Source organism: Parasteatoda tepidariorum, chromosome X2, assembly GCF_043381705.1.
Source record: "Parasteatoda tepidariorum isolate YZ-2023 chromosome X2, CAS_Ptep_4.0, whole genome shotgun sequence".
Classification (NCBI taxonomy): Eukaryota; Metazoa; Arthropoda; class Arachnida; order Araneae; family Theridiidae; genus Parasteatoda; species Parasteatoda tepidariorum.
The window spans coordinates 50,374,289-50,394,469 of NC_092215.1; the positions used below are offsets into that span (position 1 = coordinate 50,374,289).

The 20,181-nt window shown below is 27.5% G+C and overlaps 1 protein-coding gene across 1 annotated transcript; it reads right to left on the bottom strand.

Moving 5' to 3' along the window:
* Positions 1–4,175: 4,175 nt before the first annotated feature.
* On the bottom strand, positions 4,176–20,141 carry LOC107443804 (NADH-cytochrome b5 reductase 3). The gene is made up of 9 exons (XM_016057799.2): positions 19,845–20,141; positions 18,950–19,090; positions 16,576–16,648; positions 15,724–15,833; positions 9,795–9,924; positions 9,095–9,178; positions 8,436–8,521; positions 5,565–5,664; positions 4,176–4,629 (listed from the first exon to the last, which is right to left on the bottom strand). Exons 1-9 carry the CDS (start codon positions 19,860–19,862, stop codon positions 4,457–4,459), a joined length of 915 nt encoding a protein of 304 aa, XP_015913285.1. The 5' UTR covers positions 19,863–20,141; the 3' UTR covers positions 4,176–4,456.
* Between the last annotated feature and the right edge of the window lie 40 nt (positions 20,142–20,181).

Here is a 20,181-nt window from a genome sequence, read left to right on the forward strand (position 1 = left end):
TTTAAATATAAATCACAATAAAAAAACTTCCTGATCACGCATCGCTTCCTAAACTTAAGCGGAGGGATACACTGGAAACTTTAAAAGTTTTTTTTCGGTATTTAAAATCTTTCTATTGTTTACATTCAATGACCCATCTCATTTCAAACATATAAATTAAAGGGTTCAAATTTCAGAAATTTCAAAACTTTAAATTTTTTTTCAATGATCATCACATTTTAGACTTTTTTAAAAATCTTAATTACTAAAATATAAATAGGTTGGGTTTGAAGCCCATCAAACTTCAGATTCATGGGTACCTACTAGCTTCGGCTGTATGGCAAATTAGCAGCCGTCACCGGTTACAAGCTGACTAAAAATAAAATATTGTGATTAAAAAATGTCTGTTAGTCACCCCTTTTTAAGCAGAAAATGTTCCCATCATGTGCTTCATATTTATTACTCGTATTTATTGCTTGGAAAAACTACTATCATACCCAGAAAGCTTAGTCCACACCCTATTTAATCTTTTTCACTATTATGATCATGATTGAGGAAGATTAATTTTGTAATAAATAAATTTTATGTTGCATGATTGGTTCAAAAACTCGAACTTTATTAGTTGAAAACATTACCTACAATGCTTAAATTTTACGTAAACCTATTTCCTGAGATCAGGAAAGTTTTTATTTCAGAAATGAACCCTGTACTGTTTACTATATTTTAAAAAAAATACCTTTAAAGAAATATTTAACATTAATAATATCAGGTTTTTTTTTTAATTATTTGGAGTTTTCAATTTTTGAGAAAGTGGTTATGTCTTAAAAAGTGACCATTGTTGCTAAAAATGCTTCTACTGTTCGTTGGCCGGTAACAAATTTGCCTGGGATGCAATAGCACCTAGTGCACAAATCTTCCCTCATTGCCTCCTTATGCCGTTTGTGAAAAGTTGTGGGCCCTTAATTTCCATGACCTTTGTCCGCATTGGGATGTAGCAATAATATATTGCTTGCTTCAAATAGTTACATTTTATTTTTTAAATAACAATTTGAATCACAGAATGCCTGAAGTTTGCAAATACACAAATTTATGAGCACATTTTGAAAAGAATTTTATTTGAAAAATTATAATTAAACTTTAAAGTAAAAAAAAAAAAGGAAATTAAAAAAAAAAGGTTATTTTATCTCTACAGGATTTAACACCTGTAGATATAAAATCTAGAGTGCAGTAAACAACATGTTACTGAGTCATTTAAATTGTAATTGTTTTTTCACATATTTGAGTTTAGAGTAAATATGTCATAGATTTAATTCATGAATTAAGCATTGTTATTAACTTGATCCATACTCTATAGGTAAGTTAGAAATAAAGTTCAATCTTCATACTAAATTAACGTTTCTAAGTTTTTTGAAAATCCTATTTATAATTCTCATCTTTAAGAACCTATTTTAAAAAAAAAAGTGAACTTTCTTATTTCAAAAATGCCTTAACAAAAATTTTTTAGAGCTTTGGACAAAGTTATTTTTCTTCCTTATCTTTGATGAAATATAATTTTATCAGAAAATATGGCAGAGAAACAGTTTTTCCCCAAACCAAATATAATTAATCGCAATTGAATTAAATGTGTAACATGGAAATCAGCTTGGTTTGAATTACTGTGCTCTGCATGAAAACTATATTTTCGATAATGAAATCTGTCTTGTATAAGTTATGAACAGTAAGTTTTTTTTAAAAAAAACTTTGATTGAATGAAATTTTGATTTTGTGTAAATAAGAATAAAAAATGTGACACAGAGCTCATTTTATTTTGCTAAGGCATTTAAAAAGGCACTGAAAAAAGTAAGGCATTTAAAAAGGCACTGAAAGTTTTCAAAATAGTAAATGCTAAAAAAATAAAATGGTTTGAACAAAAAAGTCTGAAGAAGTTTTTCTGGTGCATACTTTTTGATTAAAAAATAAAATAAAACTTAGCTACTTTTTCTCTTGATTTATTTTATTATGAGTTTGTATATAAATATACATATTATTTAATTATGATGTAAAAGCCGGGATAGCCTGACCGGTAGGGCGGTGGGCCCATGTCCGAGAGTTCGCGTGTTTGAGTCCCGCTGGCCGAAGACTCCCCGTGTAATGGTGACTGGTGCACGTTAAATCTGTCGAGTCGCAAAGTCCTCCATGTTCCCATAACAAATCGATATATCTGGGGGTACTGGATTGGAGATCGATCGTTCTCTGATTCAGGTCAAAAGTACGATCTGTGGATGAATTGATTGATTGAATGTAGAGTTTAATGGCACAAAATCCAAATGTGGACATGCTGCGCCAAACAATATGTTTATACATGTCAAAATTGAAGTGCATACTTATTTTCCTAAATATAATTAAAAATTGATAAAATCATATACAAACAATCAACGGTAGTATTGGAATAAAATCACGTCAAAGTTAAAACACAGTAAAATAGTATAAAAGTAAGAATATCCTTCTAAAAATGAATAAATTCATGAACAGAATAAACTTATATACAATTTAAAATGCCAATAGCACGTAAAAATGCAAAAATGTTCGGATGATGAGAGTCACCTAACAAATCTCCCATAGATAAAATAGAACTGCCAAAAAAGGCAAGACGATGTCTGTTAAAATACGGGCAAGTGATTAAAATATGGTGAATCGAAAGTAAAACATCACAAGTGTTGCATTGAGGAGGTGGTTCACCAAACAACAAATGTAGATGGGTCAGTCTGGTGTGTCCGATTCGCAGACGGGTAAGCTTAACATCTGCACTACGTAGTCGCAACACAGGGAAGGGTTCCAAATTTGACTTATGAGCGTGCAACTTATTATTCACTTGGTTATCCCACTGCTGCTGCCATAAAGATTTTATATACTTTTTAATATGTATTTTTACATCTGAGAATGGTATGGATAAATTTAAAGTAGTAGTAGCAGATCGCGCTGCTGTATCGGCTAAATCATTGCCAGGGATTCCAACGTGACTTGGAACCCAGCAAAATAAAATATCGAAACCATTTTTATGAAGATTAAATAGCAAATGCTGTATAAAACACAAAATGGGATGAGTTTTACTGTCAAAATGGTTGAGTTGGCGCAACACGCTCATACTATCTGAGTAAACGCAGTATTTTCGATTCAAACTAGCGATCTGTGGATGAATGAATGGGTCCACCTTATAAAACGGACTGTGACGTGTGTGTGGTTGAAGATGAATTCTTGTCATAGGACGGCGCCACTGAAAAACAAGGAAGGCACACTCTGCTTTAAATTTGCTCAGTTTCACCAAGCAGGCTTGCTCGTGTGGTAAGTAGCATTAGAAACAACAACATGATGTAAAATCACAAATATGTCATTTCCTACATCATGGAATGTTAAAAATAGAACTTTTTTGTTTCAAGTTCATTCATAGAGTTACTGATTTTAAATGGTGCCTATAAATTCTGAGAATAGGAAATACTTTAAATTTTTTGAAATATTACTCATAATAAAAAAAAAAAGAAATATCTCAATTGGAAAAAGTATTTATTATGAGTAAGGTATGAAAAGGTGTACCTTAAGAAAGTTTGCAATTTTTACTTTAAATGTTCTTCTGTTAAAGCAATGATAAAATTTGAGCAATTATTAAAAGATAAAAAATGAGAAATCTTAATTAAAAAGCTGAAAATATAACAGCTATTACTAATTTATTGGTTGCCAATGGCAACAAAATTTTGTGAGTTCTGGTCATAAAAGAAAGCAGAATTCAGGACTTAAATTTACATTTAAAAATTTTTTTTATTGAAATAAATGAAAAATTTTCCATTTTTGTTTTCCAAAATTTGATGTGTTTCTTTATGAGATCTGCCTCTATGTAGTCTATTCATCTATAGAATTTTTCTTTTACCCTTCACAATTGCAAAGGTAGCTTTTTAACAGGGTTTGGGTTATCACATGTAAAAATATGTCCAAGCTATCTGATACAGTAAGATTTGATAACTTTGGTAGTATTAGATTGTTTGTATGTCATTCTAATATTTTCTATAATTGGTTGACATCAGAAAGGTTATAAGTTAAATTTAAAGAAAGTAATAAACTTTGATGTAGCAGTACAACCTAGAGAAACTATCGCTAGTATTAAGACATTCAGAGAGCAGTCTAATGAGGAATGAAAACTAACAATACAGAATTGATAACTCAGATGCTTGTTAGTAAATTTTATTACATGATAAGTTCTATACATAATCCAATAAGAGTATATTTGTTGTATCAAAAAGTATATATTTGAACTATATGCTGTAAAAAAAGAAACAAAAACTAAACATCTAATATATAAAAGAACAAATGATTCTATTTTATACAAGGTTGAAACATACAAATTAATATGAAATTTTTTAATTTGTAACGTATTCTAATTGATAAAGTTACATATTCTTATGCAAATCTTTACTTTGCATCGTAACTTAATTGATGAAGTTAGAAATTAATATGCAAATCTCATTTTTGCATCATATCCTAATTGATCAAGGTTTGGGATGCATGCAAACTTAATCATGGGAGGAGGTCCACACATAAGGATAAAAGATTTATCAGTTGGAGGAGGAAGATGCTCTGTAATCATTTCAGCAGATATGAAACCAGTACTATATTTCCAACCTAAAATTGTAACCTCATATAATTATCAAGCACATAATTTTCAAGAATAGTAGATAGAATTGTAAATTTCACACATACTTTAAATTCTTCAAAATAAATGGTTTACTTTTCTAAATTCAGAATGTTTTCGTTATTAATTTCCTGAACTATGTACTTTATTTTTAAAATGGGGTCAAGCAACATCATGCTGATTTATTACTCTGGTTTTAGATGTTCAAACATAAAAAAGTAAAATAAAATATTGAATACTTAAGTAACTTCAACAGGTGGTTAATTCTATTGAAAATGCAACACAGAACAGACTAATTAATTAACACCATAATTTAAGTTTTTTTTGAAAAACCTATACCATTATCAGTAAGAGTGAATAACAATTGAACTTATTTAACTAATTGAACTTATTATGCAAGAAATTGTCTTATTCTATAAGCACTTAAAAACACTGCTGTATGGTTACTGGGTCTTTTATATGACTGCTTCAATTAGTATGTTGCAATGGTCAAATAGTTTGGAATAACATTTGTTAAATAAAAATTAAAGCATACATTTTTCAACCATTGCAGAAAGTTAAAGAATAAAATATAATAATTTTGTTTATTGTAATATGGATCCTCCATGTGCAGAACATATTTCCACTGGACTGGACATGTGAGGTCTATAGCATTATATAGGTCATAAAAAATACAATATAAATATTGAGATTTTTGGTGAACAAAAAATATTTTTATAAACTAAATTTGCTACATTCACACATTTTATAAGCTACACTGTAGATGAATAAAACTCATAATATTGTGAAACACTTAAAAAACTTATCAAGAATTTAAGTTAATCAAATTGTAAATTTATTGACTCAGTTCTATAGCTCATAACTGAATTTCCTAGTGTCACTATTAATTAAATACAAAGAAGTATATAGAATGAAACTAGCAAACCTTCTGTAGGACGATCTACAGTAAACCACAATTTAAATCTATTAGGATATTGAGAAGCAAGAGTTTCCAATTCTGTCCTTAGCAATATGTCATTTTCAGTCTAAAACAAAAATACATAATGTATGGAGATTGCTTTTAGAAAAAATAAATTGCAGCTTAAAATAATTATAATTCAACACAATTTTTGGAAATAATTGTAATTTATTTAAATACACATTAAGTGAACACTTAAATTTCAAAAAAAAAAAAAAAAAAAAAAAAAAAAAAAAAAAAAAAAATGATACATATATTTCTGCAATAAATAAAAATATCTTAAAGTAAATAACCTACTTAAGTTGTTTTCAAAAAGGATCCATTCAGATAGAAATTAGCTAAATATAAAACTACAAATTAAGATCATTATATATACACAGTATACTCTTGATATCTCAGACTAGAAAGGACGCTAAATTTTTTTTTGAGATCGCGATTTTTCGAGTTCAAAACTAAATGTTCTAAAAAGTAGAAAAATATGTTCTAAAATATTACTCTAAAAAGTAGAGTCATGAACATATATGGCAACGTTACTTTTAAAAAGTAACGAGTAAAAGTACAAGTATTTTTAAAAAAAGTAACGAGTAAAAAGTAAAAAGTTCATATTTTAAAAAGTAACGAGTAAAAAGTACAAGTAAAACTACAAGTACTAAGCAAAAAAAGTAACGATTTAAAAGTACATTTCTAGGAAATCGAAAATTCAAAGTAACCTAAAATTTTATTGAATAATATTCTTATGCTCTTTAAAGTTTTTGCCAAATTGTTGTCATTTATTTAATTATTTTTAATTTTGAAAGTTATGGATTTAAATTTATTTTTAAATTCGAAAGAATATTATAATATAATTTTATAATATAATCGTATAATATAATTTTAAAATCAAATATAGTTTTAATTTCAAACTTTTTATGGATTTGCACGAAAAAGAAATTTTATCTATTGATTTTAATTTTTAGTTTATTATTTTTATTTATTTAAATTACCATTGATTTAAGATTGTTTTACTCTTTAGAGACGCGTTTCAAAAGCACAAACGTAAACAAAGCAAACACAGGGTTTCAGATAGCTTTGTGATCTTTGAGCTAGTAAAAAATAATTGAATGTGCAGTATAAGTTGAAACAGAAGGTATTTAAACACGAAGTTAGCTGTGAATGCATGTATATTGCACATTAATTTTATTAATTAAAAAAAAACATAAGCATTTTTTTTCAATTTAATATTTTTTTTTTAAAAAGCTTACCGAGTTTTAGAAAAAAAGTAACGATTTCGTTCGATATTTCCGTTACAAATACTTGTACTTTTTCCCTAAAAAAGTAACGAAAGTACAAGTAAAAGTACTAAATTTAAAAAGTAACGAAGTACAAGTAAAAGTACGTACTTTTTACTTGTTCCGGCGGTACAAGTAACGAAAGTAAAAGTACTGCCATATATGGTCATGAAACATAAGAATAACTACTAATAAATATGCATGCAATGATAGTTGAATATAAATCTAAATACAACAATTATAATTTTATTTTTAAAAGTAAGACAAAATAATTATGGATTAAATAGAAAAGAATTGGTTTACAATAAACTTCATTTTTCCGGAAAAATTAATTTTCTATTTCGAAAAAATTTGAGATATTGAGAGTATACTGTTTATATATACACACATATATATATATGTGTGTGTAGACTACCGGACCAGTAGACTACCGGATTTTGCCAGTTTCTTCTGGTCTACTGGTTTAGTTAAAATTCTCCTGGTTTTTGCACATTTTTGAAAATTCTTTAAAACTGAGTAAATTTCCGAAAAAAAAACACCTATTGGATAGAATTTTTGTATAGATTATTGCTTGAATATTTAAATAAGTATTACCAATGCATAATGAAGTGAACCTCATTTATTGAAATCAGTTCAAAACTTTTTTTGTTATAAAATGTTCAGTTTATTTTTATTCAGAACTCTCTTTTTAAATTAATAATAATAATAATAAAAAATTTAAGCTCTCTTTGATGAATTAAATGACTATTAATAATCAAAAGTATGAGTAAACATAATACATAACATTTCAAGTATGTTTAAAGTCAACCATAACTGGAAAATATAGCAGATTTTGATGACTATAAAAATCCCTAAAATTCCCTACGCGTAAAATATTTAGAATATTATGCAACAAATATCATGAAATTTATATTATTTCATAAAATCTACTGGATTTTTTTCTATCCATGTTGCAGCTATGTATACATTACTTCCAAATAAGAAATTTATCATAGCTCAAATACAACTAAGCCAAATGTTTTTTAAGGACATGGCTGATGAATTAAACGTAAATGGGTGAAGAAGTATATAAATTGGTGGTTTTTACATTTTGTTGAAAAATGTTGAACTGAGATACAATGTAATTGAATGCATCTAAGCAAAGATACAATTTACTATTCAAGTAATAAACTATTTAAATCAAATTAGAAAACTTAAGAAGCACGATAAATGATTTATTAATGCATTAAAAGAGAGCCAGAAAACAAGCCATTTAGAAATTTTTGTTTACTTGCCCATATGACACTGACATGAGAAGTTCTTACCTGCCATAAAAAGTATAGTTTTAGAATATCGCAACCTATTAACATGCTTGATAAATTAAAATGTAGTGCCAAAACTGTTTGATAATAATTATTAACTGATGTCTATTTTCAACTGCAGAGCTGATGTTTTATACAGCTTCATGAAACTTAGATAATTATGGTGGATATGTATTACGGCAAGTCATACAAAGTATTACTTTAAAGAAAATGTTAACAAATAGGTAGAAATAATGGCATAATTAAACTATTCAAGAAATCTAAAATACCTGATTTGCAAACAATAACCACAAATTCAATTTGTCATCAGGGTTTCGAAGAACATGTTTTACCAACTGAAGCATTGGGGTAATTCCTGAAATAAATTATTATCTTATTATGAAAAGGTCACAGAGCTTTATTTGACTTAGTTTTTCAATAAAAAAAACTTGAAAAATGTTGTGATTAAAAGTAATCTATTTTAAAGAATAAGGGACAACAAAGCATGAAAAAGTAGTTAAAAAAAATAATTGAAAAGAACATTTTCTTTGCCCCTCACACATGTAGATGACAAATGCAGTCCTCTACAGATTTTCAGATATTTAATTAAATGTTTTTTTAAAAATTATTTCATCAAAAATACTGAAAATAAAATTATTTTTCTTCTCATGATCACACATGAATATTTTTAACTTTATCAAATACTCACTAGATGACTTACAAATTATATCGATTGTCAAATTACCACAAATGCTTGCATCAAAATTTAGTAAACTATAATTTTAGAAAAGGGAATCTATTTATAACTGTTGAATTTTTACAAAAATACAATTAAACTTGTTTAAATAAATGCTCAAGAATATTTTTAGAGTTATGCTAAATATATTTATAACTTAGGAACACATTTAGAGTAACTAAATTTTTCAACAGCCAATAAAAATGAAGTTACCAGATCCACCAGCAATCATTCCAATTTCTTTAGCTTCAAAGGTCTGAGCAGGAGATTTATTATCTGGTTTAACACTGAACTTTCCTAAAATAAATGAATAGAAATATTTACAACTTGTTTTTATTCAAGTACAAATATTCTTTAAATGAACTTAATTGAAATTATATAAAGCAAAAAATAGTTAATCATCTATTTTAATTCTTCAGTAAAATAGAAAATATATATAACAAAATTTATAATAGATTCATTTTACAGATCAAGGAGGTACATACTAGTGACCTTTCATTAGAGATGATCTCCAGATGGATAAATGATTTACCTTTGACCCTTATGCGATGGAATTCTCAATTTTATTGTATCATATCTTGCTGTAGCTATTGTCAAACTCAATTGCATTCAATAGAATATTACAGCATACACATTTTTGTATTTGTAACATAAAATGAAGATTAAAATATGTACAATGAGATAAAAATAGAGTATTAAGTTGACTTTATCACAATCAAACATAACAAAATTGAGAAAAATTTTTTTAGTACTATAATCAGTTTTTGAAATACTATGTAAAGATTACATATTTTATTGAATCATGATTAGGAAGCATTGTGTATCATAAATATGCATAGTCACATAAATATCATCAACAGAAAATTTTCTATAAGTAAAAAAGCAGGCTTTAGTGAAGGAAAATAATAGAAACCTTTTCCTAAGTATTTTAGCTTTCCTGAGGGACCACGAACATCAATGGTCTCGCCTATTTTCATGTTTTCCAAATATTGTGACATCTTACCACCATCAGGGAACTTAGGATGAACCCCTTTGAAGTAAACCTATAAATCATTGAAAACTATTAATATTAAATAAAGAATACAAATAAAAGTATGGAGGGGGAATATACAATTGTACTGTCAAATGTGAACTTTGACCTGCCAACCTCGGACAGTGAAAAAGTCTGAGGTTTTTGGTGATCATGGCATAGTGTTATAAGCAAAATAATAATAAAAATTAAAACATATTAAGGCACTTAAACTATTTCAGCTACCTTTTTGACTTCTAAAAATTATGAAATATTAAATTAATTTATTGTTTTAAAACAGACCAAGTGATCCATTTGCATATTCTAAAAAGATTTTATGAAAAATTTGCCCAAAACAAAACTTTTTCTAGTTTGCCTCCAAAGTTAACAAATTCTTCCATATTTATTTGGATAAAGATCAGAATTGGTTCTGAATTTTTGTTATGTGGCTGAATAGTCTTTCACATTTAAGTGGGTTTGTCAACAGTACCAGCATAAATTTGGCTATCACACTGAAGGAATTACTTTTTTTGTTACTGACTTATTGCCATTTTGTATCGACAAAAAAATGAAAATTTCTTGTATTGTCCTCACAGTGCTTAAAACCAGGGTTGTCTGGTTTTACCCAATTGCTTTTTTTAAAAAATTCAACACAGGATTTCTTTCAAAGAAAAATCTTTTTAGCAATTTAATTTCACATTATTTATGCAAATGTTTTTACTTGAATTATAACGGATCAAAAAAATATTAAGCTTTTTTCGGAAAAACCATTTCAATTTTGAGCTTAATTGCTAATGTGAATCAGTATTACTTAAATAAACATATACAGTATGGGACCCCTAATCCGACAGGACCCGAAATTCGGCACTTAATCCGACCTAATTTTTTATTTTTTTTAAAAGAAAATTTTATTGATAAGAGAAAAAAAAAATCAGTCATATTTTCTCTTTGTTTGGAATTTTTTTCTCTTGAAGTAAGTAACTATATTTTATTTTTTAAAAATAAAAACAAAACATCTATTCCTAAAGCAGTTGAAATTAAAAAGTAAAAACATCTGCATTTATATAGAATAAAGAAAATAAAGAAATGCAAGTTGGGAGAAACTGATCAATCAATCTTGACAGCTGTGCAAGTGCTTTACTGGTTTGTTCCCACATTTCCCTCTCCTGTTTGACCATAAATTAGCCACACCCTTTTGACATTGAAACTTCTTTCTCACTTGGTGCCTTTTTTGTTGCCTTTTTTTAAAATTCAATTTATTTATCTTTTTATTAGTTATTAACTGTTACTTTTTTGTTACTTGTTAACTTGTTTTTTTATTTTTTTATCGTTATTAGTTGTTTGCTTCTTTTTTGTAGTTATTCATTGTTAGTTTCATAGCATTAATTGTTACTTTTCTTGTAGTTCCTTGTTAGATTTTTTTTGCAAGGTGAGTGTAAAAAAAAATGTTAAGTAAAAGAAAAGAAACGATTATTTCTTTTTCGGAGGATTTGGATTATTTCATCTTGAATTATTTCTTCTTGATTATATCATATAGATTATTATTTTAATTAATGAAATTTCTAAAGATGGGACAGTTCTAAATTCACCCCATCATAATCTACAATTGAAAATTAGCTAAATTTATTGATTTTTCTGAAATTAACAGCGTAAATGAATTATCGTAATATATGGGCGCCATATTGGAATTTCCGGAAGAGATCCGAAATTCGGCAAATTCTAAAATACGGAATTTCGTCGTTCCCGTGAGAGCTGGATTCTGGGTCCTATACTGTATATGTAATTTTTAAAAGTTTATGTATCATTGTATTTCTGCAAAAATATAAATAAAATAAATTAATGTGAGAAAATCAAGTCCTTATATCTCTGAAAGGTACTTAAAATAAAACGATCTGCAAGTAATCAATTCTATGTTCTGCTCGTTTATAATGTAATTATTGAATGCGTAATTAAAAATTTCTTTTTTTATTTTGTTCAATATTCATTATGCTTGCTACAACCAAGTGTAAACGGAAATGAGCTATTTTTAATTTCATTTAATATTTTTCAATTTATTTTGTTATCAGTGAAAAAAAATTTTGCAGCATATATGTAGTAAGTGTTATTCATAATTCTAATACAGTGTAAAGTCGCGTATCCGGAATCGGTGGGACTTCCAGAAGTCCGTATAATAGATTTTTCCGTATAATAGACCCCCAAGGTAAACAAAGCTTAAAATGATTTAATAAACGATCTGAATCTAAGAAGCAAAAAATAAATAAACGTTATTTTTAAGGGCGACAATGTTTTAGCATTAGAATATCTAAATCAAATATAAAATATTAGAAAAAAAATATTATTGCTGAAAATATGGAAAACGAAAAAAATTTAACAGTTATGAAAATAATAATCCGCCATTTTGAACTAGAACGATTTAAGCAGGAAGGGGAAATTCATGTCATTCTGGAACAAAGCTTAAAATGATCTAAATCTAAGAAGCAAAAAATAAATAAACATTATTTTTAAGGGGAATAATGTTTTAGTATTAGAATATCTAATCAATAAAATATGAAATATTAGAAAAAAAATATTATTGCTTAAAATATAGAAAACGAAAAAAAATTGACATATGAAAATAATAATCCGCCATTTTTAACTAGAATGATTCAAGCAAGAAAGGGAAATTCCCGTCATTCATTAAGGTGGGTAGATGGAGGAGAAAAATTCATTTCCTCCTTATTTGTGAAAGAAAATAAGTGTAAAGAGGAGATCATTTAAGTTGAGGGTGGGAAAGTAACAAATTATTGTTTTCTCTTCAATCATTGGCTATCAATCAAGCATAAAGGCGGGGCACGCTGATCGGGTTCTCTTTATTTTTTCTTCTATGACTGAAAGAATCTGTTAAAGCGAGAACGTTACCCCCTTTCCCCCCGCCTCCTAAATATTACATGGTATGGGGAAGAACGAATGTTTTGTTTCTCAAGGACGTATATCCTTTTAGACCTATTCAAATTTTCCATTTTGACTCCCCCTCCACCTTAACCCTTGCCCCGTTTACCCTTTTTCACAGTATTTCTTCTTTCAATAAAAAGGTTCCAGGAAATGCCTCTTTTACTAGCCACCTGCATGGGAAAGGAGGGGGGGGGAGAGGACTCAGTTGCGGTCTTTTGAAAACAAATCTCCCTCTTTTTCCTACATTCCAAGGGAGGCGCGTCACTAACGGTCACTCAATGGTCTTGGTAGATCTCCCCTTTCTGGTGATTTATGGGTTCGATGCGGAAAAGAGAAAATGTGTCAAAAGANTTTTTTTTAGGAAAGGGGAAGATGGAGAGATGTTTGTTTATTTTGATTGTTAAAAAGTGTCCGGGAAATCGACCCTTCCGGGAAAGGGACTTCCGGATATGGGACGTTTCACTGTACGTCAAAAATAAATTTTTTTATCTGCAGACATAAAAAACCTTTTTACAAAATATAATCACTTAAAATATTTTCAATGATGATTATATTAATTAATGCTGCATTATTATGTTAAACGCTTCATTGAGTTAAAATAAATGAAAAAAAAATTTTTACTCTTCATTTTTTAATATATCATTATTATTGAAGCATATTTATACAATAAGAATTAACAAGAAACCAAAATGACTAGAAACAGCAAAATTGTTGATTTGAAAGAAATATTGTTGGAGTTGTGTGCTAAATATGCAAAAGTCTGCTAGTTAGTCTGTCTCAGGTTTAGTAGAAAATTAATTCAATGGCCTCAGATAGGTTGAAAAAGCTGAGACACAGGCCAAAAGCGTGACAGTAGGCTGATCTATGCACATAAATAGAATTAAACCTAAATTCTGAATTTTTTTTTAGCTTTCTGTGACACAAGCTTAATATTTGGAAATCTTTTTACAAAAACTTAATTAAATATGATGAAAAATAACATTATAAATACAAAGTTAAATAATATTTAAAAGTTAAAATTTTTTCTGAAGAATAAAATAAAGTCCACACTTAATACAAAACTTAATCGAAATCAATAGTGAGAAAAAAACAATCAAAACAAAATAAACCAGAAGAATCAAAAATATGAAATTATTTAATGATATAAAAATAAATATTTTTTAATAAAATTAAATAATCTCAATCAAAGCTTTAAAAAAAATAAAAGTTGAATTAATTTCTAAATTGTCTCTTACTATGTTTAATTTCAGTTACATTTTCACTTAAAAATTTGAGATTTCTACTGCCATATTTAAAGTTAAAACTAAACTTTAAAATATTTAGCACCATACAAAAACTTAAAGAAATCATTAATGCAAGGACTAAAAAAAAAAAAAAAAAAACAGGTTTTGTGACGCAAATGTGTGAAATTAATATCTAAGAATTGTTAAAATTTAGCTTTATTTTCTCTTAAAAATCTGAGATTTTGACTGCTGGAGGTATATCTATGTAAACTGAGGTATTTGTATATTTACATGCTTTGCAGCAAACCCCAGAATACTGGTATAGGAAACCTATCTTCAGAAAGGTGATCATTCACATCACACAAGGTTGAAGCTAAACTTCAACGCAATACCATTTTAAATAATGACTTTTGTAGAAAATATTGATGTTAAAAAAATAAAGGCTTGGATAAGCAAATATGTAAAATCAAATTTGAAAGAGTTATTTTAAAGTTAAAATTCAGTCTTATTAACACCAAACATTTTACATTTCCACTAATTTTTTTTTTGTTAGATATAGTTGAAGGTTAACTTCAAAGCTTAAGAGATAATTTAAAAAAATGTTTCTTGTAAAAAATATTGATGCTCCCCCATTTTTTGTGGGGCAAATGTTTGATATTAATACTGTATATGTCTTTTGTAATGTTAAAATCCAGCTGAATTTTAAACAAAAACATAAAATTTTGATTAACATTTTTAGACTTTAAAGTATATGACATCATTTTTAAGAATGATTCTTGTAAAAGATATCCCTGATAAAATTTTTTTTATCACGAATTATCACCAATTTCTGACAAAGTTGAAGCTCAACTTTAAAAGTATGTGATATCCTTTTAAAGAAAACATTGGTTTTGCAATGCAAATTGCGTGAAATAAATTTTTTGTCTATCATAATGCTAAAATTCAGTCTCAATTTCACACAAAGCTTGAGATTTTGAACTACATTTTTAGATAAGGTTGAAACTCAATTTCAAAGTTTATGAACTCAACTTAAAGAATTTACTTATAGAAAATGTTCATGTCTTAAAAATATAGGTTTTATGGAGCAATTGTGTAAATCAATTTTTGAAGTATCCTTTGCAATCAGAATATCATGCATTGCTTGAAAAAGGTAGAGCAAGCAGTTATCCATCTGAGGTAGAGGATAGTGATGGGTAATACTGCGGAGGCAGTACAAGAACGATTTCTGACTAGACAACTATTCAATTGAAAAATCTTTGAGAATGTCGAGGTCCATCGTAAGCAAAGGATACAGCCTTTATGCTTAGCGCAACAGTGTAGTACACTACTATTTGATTATTAACCTTTGAAAAAGAGTTATTTTAAGGGAAAAAAATATCTAGTTGAAACCCTTTCCCCTGGTAAGAAATAATACAAAAAAAAAAAAAAAAATTTTGAATACCAAAATTTTGAATTATATTCTATTATAACAAAATCTTGGTTTATGATTTACAATGAAAACACAAGACTATAAAATAAGTATGTATGAATTGGGCTGCTTTAACAAGATGTTTGAATTTAAAAGTTTAATCATGAAAAATATAAAAGGTGATACAGTTAACTATTAATATAAGCTATATTAATCAACCCCTATTGGCTATCTTTGAAATGAAGTTAAAAATATTAATATGGGAAGTTACTTTAATGACAAGATCAATATAGCCTCTATCTTCTTCGTCACTAGATACGGGAGTGTATGGGCGAATCACAATGTTTCCATCAATTTTGGCACTGAGAAAAATATGCTGTCCTATAAAGTCATACAAAAAGTGAATTTTATTAATGCATGGATATTTTATCAAAATATCTTTTTTAAATGTACAACATTAGATAACATAAAAATTTGAAGGAAAAAAAAAAACTGTCTTCAAAATTAAACCAAAAGTGAAAAAATAATAAAAAAGGAGAGCATATTAATTTTATAGCCACAGGCATGTATATTTAACAAGATGTTGATAATCTAAAGAATTATAACAGAAGGTAAAATAAAACAGTCAACTTTTCGGTCAATAGCCTTTTTTTTACAATACTTGATAATAAATTATGTAACAACATTAATATTAAGTTACAGTATGTTAAAATATTCTAAAAAAATTAGCTAAATGACAAAGCATGGAATGCTGAAGGATATTTTTTTAAGCATCAATTTAAGAAATCTGCATAAAAATACAAATGGTACCTCATAATTAGGTCATTTAACCTTTTGTTATAAAGCCAAATTTGTATTTATAAAACCTGTTTCATTGAACTAAATAAAGGGTTTGAAATATATATATTTCATTTTATAAGGTAGTTAAGATAATGTGTTTTTACAGTTGTCAATATAATTTTAAAGTTGCTATCATTACAAAATAAATGAATGTGTAGAACTTATGTATTTAACAATTTATTATCTTTCAAAAGATGTTAAAAACACTGCTCTGAAAAGTTTTACTATTAGTGACTGCATATAAAGTTAAAAATTCGCATTAAAATTAAGAATTATACTATACCTATTGGAAGACCTAGGATATGATTACTACTTGGCAATATGAAACGAAATCTTCTTGTGTCATGGTTAATAACCTGAAAATAAGTAGAAGTCAATAATCTGAAATTAAAAAATATAAAGCTTTTATTCTTCAAAAGGAATAAGAAAAATCTTTTTTCATCTACTGAAACATTATTTAAAAATCATCAATTTGAAACATAATTCACTAAAAATTTTAAAACAATTGAAATATATTTTTAATCAACTATAACAACAAAGAGTTTATCACACCAAACAAGATTGCTGTTAAATGAATGTAAAACTAGTTTTATTATTATCCTTGAAGTGTAGCTTTTATATTATCCTGAGACTCAGTGCTTTATAAATTAGTAATCACTGATTTACAATAGGAGTTTTTTAATTTTTCGAAGTCAAAATTATAAAGAAGCTATCTTTCATATTGATTCTTAGGTGACAATCTTGGCCTTTTGCTTCAACCAAAATGATGACTCTGCAAGACTTTCTATGACAAGTACTCTTGTCGACAATATCATAAACAAAAATTACTTAAAAAGGATTCCAAGCAAAAAATTTGCTGATCAGGTTTTGAAGGATGTTTGCAAATCGCTTCACTCATCTTACCCTTAACCCAGCAGTTTTTTTTTTGTATTATACTTTACTTTTTAATCAAAAGTAAAAATTAAAGAATGACTTTTTTCCGATGTAGATAATGGGAATTAATTTTCAAATAAAAAATTGAGTGTGTACAATTAAGTGTTAGATATGCGTCTTAGATATATACTACAGGTTAAATGTACACCGGATACGTGAAATTGTTGATATAAATTTTAATATTTCATGTTAAAAATACTCCCTCCTATTTCACCTCCAATTTAAGTTTTTTGTCCAAATCACAGTAGATTTTTTTTTGTTGAGAAATTTGGGCTTATTAGAAACACGATAGGAAGGTTGTTTCCCAAGATAATTAGTAAAGATCACATAATTATCAAGGTCTTAGTGAATTTTATGTTAACAAGACACATGCATTCATTTTTACAATATTTCATATATTATGTTCTTTGATATATATTTAAAATAGTTATTGCAAGATTGTTTGGGAGGCTTAAGTAAGACTTTTTTTTTTCCTTACAAATTGTTAATAGTGAGCTAGACAATTTCTTTATTCATCTGATTTATGTAAATGTTTATTATTGTTGTAGTTTCTGCAGCATGTTAGTTTTTATTTATTTACATACATAGTTTTATATACCTATATTAGTCTGGGTAGAGAATATCTAATCTTTCCCAAAAATTGTTTACTACTTTACGAGCAAACTTTTTGTTTCATTTATATTAATACTTGATTTTATCCTAATTTGGTAGTAGAAATTTCAAATCTGAAATCCTCATAAATGAAATTGCAAAGGAATCCACGCTCGGTAACGTCACATACTGCTAGAAAGAGGGAACACAGAACCGGGAGGGGGCTTTAGTCCCTTCATATTTTATAAAAGAAGGGACACAGCCCCTTCTAACATTAAATTTACAATTAAAAAAAAAAAAGATATTTTTTTTGTGTCTGAATTCTAAAAAATTTTCTCTATTTCAAGCGAGCTTTAACATTTTCGTTTTGCTTGCTATTGCTATAGCAGGGAAAAATAAATTTCAATGTTTTTGCTTATATATTTATATATCCTCTAACATTATGCTGAATATAAATATTACCTGTAATAAATATTTATTCTAGAATATTTGAGGTAATATTTTCATTAATTAAACTAACAGCGGCTTTCTTAAGCCTTAAATGCATTCATTGTTATTCATCTTGTTCTTATGTTTCCTAAATGAATATTTAGGATTGATATAGAAAAAAAAAGACATTGAATAAAAAGGAATTTTCTACAGCTTTAAGACTACACTGGCAAAGCAAATCAAATTATTATAAAAAGAATTAGATTTTTATTTTTTAAGTTATAAGGCCGTTTTTAGCATAGCCTGGGGTGCATAAACGCCTTCCACCAACACAACAGAGGACTAAATGGATTTTAATCATATCTTATAGTAATCTCATTTTCAAGCTAAACTTTTCTCTTTTGTTGGCCATTTCAATGTTGCTTANAAAATCTGAAAAAAAGCGGAAATCCGCGAATCCGCGGAAGAATCTCATCCCTGCACATCAAGGTTATTTTTTTTCAACGTCATGGAACATAACGAGAATGACAATTTCCTATAGTTTTCAATTCCTTTTTGGTAGTACATTAATATATAGAATATAAACTTCATATCTATAGAACTATTAAAATTTTTTTTATTCTTTTATAAAATATCAACACTGTAAGAAGAAAATCGCAAAAATTCAACAAAAATACTAAATTTTTATTCTTAAAATACATTACTTCTTTTTCAACAAGCTCTACACTATATTTCACAGTGGGGTCTTTTAAAAGTTTCGGTGGATCTTTCTTCCTTTTAAGAATAAAGTGGACCAGTATGGCTGTAATAGTCAATACACCAAAAGTGACAGCAAATGGTACCACCTATAAATATCAAAAAATATAATAATAAATAAATAGATTAGCATATGTATTTCTTTCCTTCTTAATTACTTTTACAAGAGAAATTTCAAAACATTATTCCATTTTGGATTGTTTTATAGTTCAAAACAAGTTATAAAATATTTAAACTGAAAATTTTTATTTATTTCCTTATCTCAATGACTTTTGTGAGTTCTGTTACTTGATACTGTAACTCAGTAATATCATGTTTTCCACTATATTAAAAAATATAGGATGCAGATTCAATCGATTTAATTCAAATGCTATAAAGTCTTATCACAAAAATTACGACGATTTTTAGGATGAATAACTTTTGAATGTTAGTTACATAATTTCCTACACTTTTTTGGGGGGCAAATATGTTATGGGTAACACTGAAAAGCTACCACTTGCAAATATTAGTAGATTTACTTAATATTCACCAAACATTTTCAGTTTTTGAATACTGAATGTTTTATGCCCGGTGAACTGAAATGTTCGAACATTCGTTGTATACAACGAATTTTTGAAAAATTCTAGTTTTAAACAGTCATCCAAAACAAACCTAATTTGTAAGGATTTCTGAATTTTTATATTATTATTAATAGATAAAGAGAAAAAAATATTTTTGTTTTAATAGCTAAGATATCAGAAATATACCGATAATATACACTGTAAGAAGGATTCTAAGGAAATAATTATAAACAGTTTCTAAAGCGCTGTAAACAGCAAGATAAAGCACAAAAATTCTACTAACATTAGAGGCAGAATACATATTTTCAATAGCTTAATTGCAATATCAGGCCTGAACAAATATCCTTGCATTAAAGGTTATGTTTCTCTGTGCGTTTCTTTAATCACGAGCAGACAACAGTACTAAAATTGATGGATTGCTTACTGATAATTCAAACTGAGCATTTAGCTCTTTGTGTGAGATATTCCTTAAATGATATCTTCAAAGTTCAATGTGGGACAAAATATATTGATTTTATTTATTAAATTTTTTAAGTGTTTATTTCTTTATATATATTGCTTAATAATTGTTAATTATTTTCAGCAATTGAGATATTTCGTAAACGTGAAAACCATCAGCA

What these genes read in the sequence shown, in the direction of transcription:
- LOC107443804 (XM_016057799.2), bottom strand. An exon ending in AATGATTGCTGGTGGATCTG is followed by an intron (nt 8,522 to 9,094) that starts GTAACTTCATTT and finishes AATTTATTTCAG; the next exon opens with GAATTACCCCAATGCTTCAG. An exon ending in TGTAGATCGTCCTACAGAAG is followed by an intron (nt 4,630 to 5,564) that starts GTTTGCTAGTTT and finishes TTACAATTTTAG; the next exon opens with GTTGGAAATATAGTACTGGT.